General features: G+C 36.8%; 1 protein-coding gene and 1 pseudogene across 1 annotated transcript; both read right to left on the reverse strand.

Moving 5' to 3' along the window:
- Positions 1-790: 790 nt before the first annotated feature.
- LOC125469222 lies at positions 791-2,083 on the reverse strand (annotated as a pseudogene).
- A 2,782-nt stretch (positions 2,084-4,865) lies between these two features.
- Positions 4,866-9,163, reverse strand: LOC103947917 (protein trichome birefringence-like 39). Its single transcript, XM_018647637.2, has 5 exons — positions 8,567-9,163; positions 8,222-8,393; positions 6,202-6,377; positions 5,888-6,046; positions 4,866-5,335 (listed from the first exon to the last, which is right to left on the reverse strand). Exons 1-5 carry the CDS (start codon positions 8,884-8,886, stop codon positions 5,047-5,049), a joined length of 1,116 nt encoding a protein of 371 aa, XP_018503153.2. The 5' UTR covers positions 8,887-9,163; the 3' UTR covers positions 4,866-5,046.
- Between the last annotated feature and the right edge of the window lie 678 nt (positions 9,164-9,841).

Raw genomic sequence — 9,841 nt, forward strand, 5'->3', positions numbered from 1 at the left:
ACCAACAGTTGCTAGTTTGTCATAAATGTCTTTGATTGAGTTCAAAAAAATTAGTCATTGTTGGATCGCCTTTCTGAATTATCTGGATCCTGGGACGAAGGTTATGAACATGAGTGCAAGAAGCACCAGCAAATCGATGCTCAAGATATTGCCATAAAGATCGAGAATCAGCCATTCCAATTGTCAGAGGAATAAGATATTCAACAATAGTTGAATTGATCCAGATCGTTAGAATTTGATCGCGTTCGCACCGAATCTCATAAGCAGGATTAAGAATGTGAGATCCAGATGAATCAGGGACACACTTAGGAGGACAAACATCATCTCCATTAACAAGACCAAAAAGCTTGTATCGTTTCAACATAGGCGTGAAATGGCTACGCCAGGTATTATAGTTCTGCCGATTCAGCTTAGCAGGTACCATATTAGCAATATTCTGGACAGTGAGATCGAAGACAGAGAGATCGAAGAAGAATTAGAAGCATCTCCAGGATAATGAAGACCAGAAGAGGTGGCCAGAGAGAAAGAGTCGGCGAAATTCATCGTAGTAGACATCACAATTGTGCAAAAGATTTACGAGAGAAAGTAAGAAAATTTAGGTAAGACCTGTTTGGCTTCTCATTAGCTTCCACAGTACACTTTACAAAGAGATATAGACTTATAAATAACTGTCTATTGCTGGTCACCACTTTTACATAACAACCTTATCTACTAATTACTTAATCACTAAGGTAGATTACTTAACCACTAAGGTAAGTATTAATCTGGTACCTTGAGTGCACTGTGATAGGGTGATCCTTTATTATCCTTAACAATCACCTCCACAGAATTCTGCAGAGCCGTTCCTCTTATCTGTGAAACTTCTTCCAAAGATGGTGGTTGTTCTTTGCTTATCTTAGTCTCTTGAGTACTGCTGCTCTCTTGTGTGCTTTTCCTCTCAAACTCAAAGCCTTGTCTTTCTTTAGAAGCTTGTTAATGCTGCTTTTGTTGGCCTTGCAGCTTGTTGTCTCCCCCTAAAAGTCATTTTCTCCACACCCTCATGTATTTGTGTGCGTCTACATTCATTATTAATCTCACTACTTTCACGGCCTTCATTGATCCGACCCTGCTTCTCTTGCTCACCACTACTCACTTCAAACCTCCTGACCGACTGAAGACCTCCACCTTGTCCTTGTCCTCCTTGATGCTCTTCGGCCTTTGCAAAATAACAGCCTTGACCAACACCTTGGCCTTGGGCTTCACCTTGACACTGATCTGTAGTCATCCCTACTCACTGACGAGCTCCACCTTGACGTTTACCTTCATGGTGCTGTTTAAATGAACGAGCTCCACCTTGAACCCCACCATGACTTTTAGTTTCATGGCGTTGTTCAAATGCAGGACCACCAGCTTGACCTTGACCTCCACCTTGGCGGTGTTCAATCTTCCTAAGAGATTGGCCTTGAGTTCCACCTTGTCATTGTCCTTGTCGTTGACCACCTCCACCTTGGCTCTTCTTTTTAGACTCAACTTCTTTATCCGCCACCATGTTTGCCGTCCTTGCCTTGTCAGCTTGCAATTCTCATTGTCCGCATCCCTTGTTGACAAGTATCCCTAAACGACTCCAGCTTATGAGAACCGATCTCATAAGTCTCTCTTGCTTTCCCCATCTCCACATCTCCCACCGTATTCCCACTCCTCATCGACGCTACTTTATCGTCATGCTGCGATGACTGCTTGCTGCTGCTGTCGAGAGAAGTGTCTTTCCTTCCAGCACTCGTATCAGCAGTATGCACCGTTAGAGCCTCAAAGTGCGTCGTCATCTTGGGCACCTTGTCTTTTTGTATGTAGACCTCCCTCTCCAGCGTTGTGTTTTCCCTTCTTTGCTGCTGCTCAGAAGCCATTTCCTTCTATTTTCCTTCCTTTTTTTCTTGATACAAACCAAAGCGCTAGCTGTTTGATTAGGTAATATTCAATACAAAGATTATTTATTTATTTTTCTTTCGCTATAATTTGATCAGGGTTTCAGAAGTGGGAGAGTGTTGGTTGGAGGATAGGGATTAAAAACAGGAAGGCACGTGCAGGTTGGTAAGGACGTAGTAGATGAGAATTTTTTTTATTGTGACGAGAATATGGATGGTATATCATGTGTTTTTATGTAAGTAGTGAAAAATTTTATTTTTTAAAGTTAACTTTTTAATATACATATTCAATTATTTATATAATAACATGTGATGTACCATCACGTATGCCGGTCACATTAAAAAAATCTATATGCATGAAGGGGGACATCTGTTTGGTGAGAAAGTGCCACGTGGTGGCTTATTTACACGTTTGGTCTGCAGAGTTAGATGCCATGCTACCCAACAGCTTATACGTCGAACTGTTTTAGACAGATAATCTTTAAATCGTGTCCGTTCATTGTTTATTGTGTATTATGTGGTCATAAATGATTTTAAATGCTTTTATTTAAAATTAAATATAAATAGCACTCGACGAAAATTGATTGCACGATATATGATGAACCGTCACGATTTGAGGATCCCTATAATCCTCACAAAGAGAATCCGGAGAGGATGCTCTTTGAACATTTTAACCTTTGCTGACACGCGGGAGAGCCTCCAGCTGCCACGGAGGTCAAATTCCTCTGTTTGAAAAACACTTGCTTATGTGTTGAATTCGGATCGGGCGCTTCATTCCATCCTACGTCCTTTAACTCCTTATCAGTTCAGTTAGCTACCTATGTACCAGATGCATGCATTTGGAGATGATACTTCAAGTGAATGCTTGCTTCTTACTCTATGGAGGAATAGACCGGATATGTAAGTTAGAATTTTTATGCTCTTCGTCTTAAGAAATTTTTCTTCACATAATAATAATCGTCAATAAAACTTCCGTCACCCTTTTATGTACTAGGTATTTGAGACAAAATGTTTTTTCATTAAATATAACTAAAGTAAAAATAAATAAAAAAAACCCGTAATTACACCTCTATTTCATAAAGAAGTGTTTTTCTGTATACTTGTCCGAGTTTGGCCAAATATTTTTTATGACTTGATGAAAGTTGGTATGGAGAAGTTTGATTCGGTGATAATTGAAATGACCAGGTCCGGCATGAACTATGAATAACTCAGATTTTGGTTGGCAACACTTATCACCAAACTATAACAGTTGATGTTTAGGGGTTTTAACTATTAACTTCTCAAAGCATCTTTGAAATTTCATCTTAAGGAAAATGGATTCTATTTATGTTTTCATTCCTCCCCTCTTGGTATATCTGCATAAGAAATGCTAGCAAACCTAATTCTCATTTTAATGGATAACACATGTCATCATTCTCGTTTAACCTAAAAGTATGTAGATTCCGATAAATATTGAAAAATCACTAAACCGATACCATGAAACTTGTGGAACACTATAAAAGAATATGAAACCCATGAAGGATTTTTTTTAATTATTTTAACTGTTGGATTAAATTTGAACCATTAATTTTTTTTTTTACCTGTTGAATTTGATCATTTTAGATTTTAACGGTTGGATTCAATGAATTTATAAATATAAACCTAGGGGGAATTTTGGCTTAAATTTGCCCCAAAATGAGTTTTGGCTTAAAAATCATAATTGGCCCAAGGGTTGAAGCAAGTTGGGGTAGTTTTTTTTTTTTTTTCCTTTCTTTTGGAACAAACGATATTATCTACACTAAGGGAGTTGGAGAGTAAGCTCAACCTGACAATGGGCTAGCAATAATGTGGTTCAAATTCGTCTTTGGCAAGAGTCGAACCTAAGACCTCTCACTTACTAGTGACGAGGAATATCACTAAACCATAGTACTAAGTGACTTAATCCATATCAATTCCAAAACAAAAATGTAGTCCCCAAATAGAAGGTTTTAGAACTTAAAATTTGAGTTTACTCCAAGTGTTGGAGTAGGTCTTAGTGAACAAATGTAAGTGGCATTTTATCACAGTGATGGGAAAGGTGTTAAGTCTTTGCATGACGGCGTAGATTGGAACCCTATCAATAGCTAATCTAACAATATCTATTGTTTGACCAAAAAAAAAAAAAAAAAAAAAAAAGGGTCTTAGTAAACAAATGACTAATTCATAATTGCAATTTTGATTCTTACCAAAAAGAAGCACGCGAACGGGTATTGGCCCGGTTTATCTTACCTGTAGAGTTGTAATCCAAATAAACCATATAGCTCACAAGCTAGAATCAACTTGGTTCATAAAGTACGTAACAGATGCTGCAAGCTCATGCTCAATCACCAATTTGTTTTTCTAATTTGAGTGAAGTTTCTACGATTCAAGAGATCAATTAAACTGTATTCATATACAATTGAATCACGACCGAAGAACCCTCTGTTGGAGAACAATTTAGAAACAACAAAATAACTGAAGTACAGAACTGAAATACTTATATTTTATTATTCAAAAATACTAGCAATACAGAATGAAATTACACAATAAATACAGAAATTAAAATGATACCAACTTGAATGAATTGAAGGTAGAGGCTAGTGCAAAAATTATGTCATTCGAACACTATTTCCGTTTCACTCTTGTGCTTGTGGTTCTACAATGTCTGTTCGATCAGGATACAACTACCTGATTCTACAACCCATATTGGATTATAGAATTCTAGCGAAATGGAGTAATAAAAAATGATTTTTGATGGAACTGAGAACTCTAGTTATATAAACTCGTTCATACCTCTTCAAATACCTTTTGGATGTATCTGAAGCTATACAACTCTTTTACATTTATTAATCAAAACACTTTTAATTAATTTTAATTAAAAATTTAATTCAAAATGGTTCAACACCTGATCACTAATAAGGAAGACAAAAGTAATAAGGACCTCAAGTTCCCTTGAGTTCCCCGATGTGGGACTTAAAAAGGAGCTCAAACCTCCAACACCCTCTTATTGCTCAAATGCGTGCGCAAGTAAAATGCAAAAATAAAACAAAGAAAAGAAAAACCCTACCTTTTCCTGAAACAATGAGAGTTTCTTTCAAGAATGAATGACTAGTTAAATACAACAAATTCCTAATGGTTGTTAATATTTTCAAGCAAATAGAGCAGCATAGAGGAGCTGGTTCCAAGTGTCCGGCAGGCCGGGAAGGCACCAGTGGCTGCAGTCCGTGCCATGCTCGCCGCTGTACTTGGATGGGTGTGCATCTTTGCGGATTTGGGAGAGAAATGTGATGTCGAGAAGATAGACTGGTTTCTTAATCCTAGCCAACACTTTGTTGACTACAACCCAAGACAAAGGTACTCCTGCTGGATACTTCCTCCCAAAGTATGGTTGTGCTTCACTTGCGCATGATCTTGTTGGCTGATTCCAATCCTTTCCCCTAATTAATTTCACAAACAAATAAGATTCAATTAATTCCCACTTAATCACTTATTGTTTATTTTCACAAAGCAAAATATAGGATAATAACAAGGATTTGGGTTTTAAAAAACATAATAATTACAATTTGACATCTGCATAAATTAACTCATTAAAACACTTATAAACATGAAAGTTTATGCGCATTGGATAACTAATCGTTACATATCTTTAAAACAAATTTTCTCCTATGCAAAAATGGACCGTGTGCATGGGTTGTGCATGACCCAAAGAGCAACTCGGTCGATGCACATGACGATATTGCAACTGAATATCAACATTGTGGCAACGACACTCATATTCAATAGATATTATTGATACGATGTAGATATTGTTGATTTGGTAACAATACGCCAATATAACGTTATTATGAATATTTAGTTGCAACATATCATCGTCCACGTCATCCAAGTCACTTGTCCAAATCATGTGGGCGACCCACATGCGCAGGGGGAGAAAAACTCATCTTCGAAAACAATAGAACAGAAAGGAGATTGAAGATGGAATTACTCACAGGTAATGGGTAGGAGAAATGCCTTGGAAGAAGACCTTGGTTTTGTAAGGATCGACATTTCGGTCGACCCATCTGGCCCAAGTTGTCATTCCCTTGTAAAATGCGATCAGACGGTTCATATCTTTGTACAATTTTCCCCTTTCTTCAAGGTAGTCCCATCTGCAGCAGGCAGCATGCGTCCCAAATATTATTGTCACCCTCTTCGTACGTTAATAAAAACAAAAAAACAGTGCATGTGATATACAACAACAAAACAGTGCATGTGAACTATATAATATATATACATACATATACATATACATATATATACGTACGGCTGTGCTCTTCCAGTGTGAGTCCACCAGTGCCACGTGTCGAAGATCAACATGTCCATGCCTCTCCATGCTTTGCCATCCGTAATTGAGTCAAGCTTCAACACTCGTCCAACCTTCTCGTTGACAAGATCTACCAGGTATGGTGTGCGATACAGCAGTATTTGTACTCCATAGTCCTGGAGTCCAACAAAAATATTACTTTTCAAAAACAAAATTACAATTTTTTTTGTTTTTTAATTTTTGAAAGCATCAAAGTTAAATACTATACTATATATATCTAGCTCAATACTTGAAAATAATAGTGAAAGCTGTTAGGTGGTCCAACATGGTGAAAAAATTTGCGAGCACTCAATTGTTATCAGTTTTATAAGGGATACTTATTCTTTCTGTCATACGACGAAGATAGGATTAGGCCATACAATGGAGCGCGAATTAACTAAGCATCAAACTCAACACAAATATAATACGTTATCGCTATCTATATGAGTTGAACTCAAAATTTCTCATTTACAAGTACCGAAAGATACTATTAGATTGTAATAATAGTTGATAAAAAACTTATAATTAAGTAAATAAAGAGTATTCATCTCTGCACTTACAGTCGCGTACTCACAAAGTCTGCCTACCTCCAAAGGTCCATTTTTAATACAAAGATAATATTGTTAAAGACTTAATCAATAAAATTACAGATCTAAGAACAAATGCAATTTTTCATTTTGGCTTAATGATTGGTTAAGTGGGTCATCCCTATGATGGGAGTGTCGTGTCATATATGTTATATTAGCTAACTACATGTCTAAATTTGGAAAGACCATATGCTGCAAGCGCAATGTATGGATGATTTCCATCTTTGTCAATTAAGGCACTACAATTGAGTGTTCCAAACTTCAATCTACCACAACTTTGAAAAGAATGGAAACTTTCAACGTATTCTTTTTTTTTTTCTTTTTTTTATTTTATTTTATTATATCTATATATATATATATATATATATAGAAAAATAAATCTAATTAAAGAGAGAAACCTCTGGTACAACCGTTCTCAGTACAATCAAATAGAAAAATATTTCTAGCAATTGTGGGTAAGAACCTATCACAAAAATGAGTGTCCTATATCAAGTGGCCAACACTAGTGATAACATTGGACTATTTGTTTGTCTTTCTTATATATTCATCAATAGGTTAGTTTGGTTCACATATAATCCAAACAAATAGTACAATGTCATTACTAATATAAAGTGGCATGCCGTGCCAATAAAATAAAAACACGTGTAAACTTTGTTCATATATTCTTATTTCATTAATACCGAATATCATGTGTCACATGTAAGTTGTTTTCAGCAATATATAGTCCTCCTATCATTATCATTTGAAATTTCCAGAAAAATACATAGCAGGCAAATTCAATTTTTTTTTTTTATTATTTTCATTTTTGTTGAGGCAGGAATGAATAACCTCTGACGTAGCCTCCCTGCACAGTGAAAAGGCCTTATAAACACCAATCACGCTCCCCATTTAAATGCTTTGACACACTCCACACACGCACACACAGCACAATTGCTAAAGAAATCAACTCAATCAATCTCGCCACCTCTCATATGAATCATTTACTACTACTTAGCATGAATTACGGTTTTTTTATTTTTATTTTTACAGTATACTAATGTATGTTACGCAATGATAATTAAACGGTTAAAACATCACCATTAAAATCTAATCATTCAAGTCCAGCTATTGTAGATTGTGACTGACTCAAGACTTAAAAAACTCAATTTTCTTCCAAAAAAAATTTGAAAGGAAGAAAAAACCTTTAATTGCCTTTTCTTGAAAGCTAAAGAGTGAAAAGGGACAAAACATGCAAAGCACTATTTCATCCAATGATTCTATTCAATTTATGGTGATTTCAAACACACCAAAAAAAAAAAAAAAAAAACAAAAAATGTAAAAACAAAAAGTTGAACAAGGAATTAACAAGTTGGAATTATCTATTTCCCAAAAAAAAAAAAAAAGGTTAGAATTACCTGGAATGTGACTGAAGCTAAACCATCTTTCTTAAAATATGAAGTCCTAGAATTTGGCACCCATGCATGAAGCATACATGTTAAAGACACCCACTGATTGAAACTCAATGAGTCTCCCACAAACATGATCTTCTTCCCCCTCCATTTCTCCAAGAAATGCAACCCATTGAACCTGCAAAAACAACAACAAAAACCGTATTTTCTTAACTCAATCATGACCGTTCATTCTCTGTACTAGTCAGAATTCACAATTGAGCTCAGCTTTGGTTAAGTTGAGTTCTCATTGCAACTACTGCCGGTTCGGCCCGTTGTACAGCTCTCACGCTGAATTACCGAATTGAGTACCTGGGAAGGGCGCAGGAGAAGGGTTGCCATCGGTATTTGAGGAAAGCCGTGTCGCGACGGCCGTACTTTAAGCAGTCGAACTGCGGATCTATGAAGGGACAGGTGGAAGAGTAGTAGGGGGGTTTAGAAGAAGCATCGTAGACCCATGTACCGCGGAACCAGTTGCATTTTCCTGCGAGCTCTCTGGCCACTGAACTGCTAGTACTGGTAGCAGAAGCAGACGGAAGAGCATTATTGGAGGAGGAATTGAATTCCTGTGCTTTTGTTTGGTGGGAAACTAAAAACAGAGTAAAAAACAGAGCTCTGAACAGGAAACCCATTCCCTTGGGTTCCGATCCAAAATTTTCAGTTTTTCGACTTTCAGGACAAGAAATCAGGAGGGAACAACAAAAAAGGACGAGGAGTGAGGCAAAAGGTTTCCGAAACGGCTTCTTATATAATGTATGAGAGAGAGACGAGGAGAGAGAAAGAGAGAGGAGCCTTCACATGGGATGAGAGACAGACTGCACTTTCAACATTTTAATACTTTTTTTTACAGGCAGGCAGGCATTGGGAAATCTTTGGTTGGGCTCTAGTTTTTGGAAGTGTGGCATGTGGGGTTTGTCCAACCTCATGTTTTCAAAACTTTGGAATCATGGATTCTTAAATAATGGGAAACAGTTTCCCCAACAAAGAAAGAGTGGGAATTACTTTTTCAAGGTAAATTTTGGTGGCTCATTCAACAACTTTTTCCATATGGTGTGTGGCCAAAATATCAAATCTGCCGTCTTGGTCCAGGTTTATCCCGTACATAGTTTACTGATGTTCTTTGAAGGGAGAGGTTTTTTGTTTACTCGAAAAGCAATGCGATACACTACATATTATAATATAAATAGAGAGGCATTAGAAAACACATCGTAAATGAAGCATGTGAACGAAGTAGTCCATTTCCATCAACGAAGTTGTACACATAAAAATTTCTCCTTTGGAGGACAAAATACTTATGTTAATATAGTTGATTCACCCTTTCACTTAATTGGCAAGAGCCAACAAAATTCTTCGCCCGGACGATTGGACCAACAAAATACGCCTGGTTATTCCTCCTATCGTCTACCAAGCAAATGTCCTCACTGTGGCTTGAAGGGACATTTCAAAAATCAATGTTTTGAGCTTGTTGGCTATCTTGATAATTGGTACAAGAATCGTGATCCCTGCTATAACAAGTTGTGTGCCACGATTGTCGAAACTAAGGAAGATTTTAACATATAGCCAAGAAAGTGTCTGCATTGCTCACTA

Source organism: the organism of the source record quoted next, unplaced genomic scaffold (genome assembly GCF_019419815.1).
Source record: "Pyrus x bretschneideri cultivar Hongxiangsu unplaced genomic scaffold, Pyrus_bretschneideri_v1 Contig41, whole genome shotgun sequence".
Taxonomy (NCBI): Eukaryota; Viridiplantae; Streptophyta; class Magnoliopsida; order Rosales; family Rosaceae; genus Pyrus; species Pyrus x bretschneideri.

Bases quoted from the DNA above. Each gene is read 5' to 3' on its own strand.
- LOC103947917 (XM_018647637.2), bottom strand. From the start codon at position 8,886: ATGGGTTTCCTGTTCAGAGCTCTGTTTTTTACTCTGTTTTTAGTTTCC. The intron at 8,394-8,566 runs GTACTCAATTCG...TTGTTTTTGCAG, and splicing joins TTCTCCTGCGCCCTTCCCAG to GTTCAATGGGTTGCATTTCT. The intron at 6,047-6,201 runs GTACGTATATAT...TGCCTGCTGCAG, and splicing joins CACACTGGAAGAGCACAGCC to ATGGGACTACCTTGAAGAAA.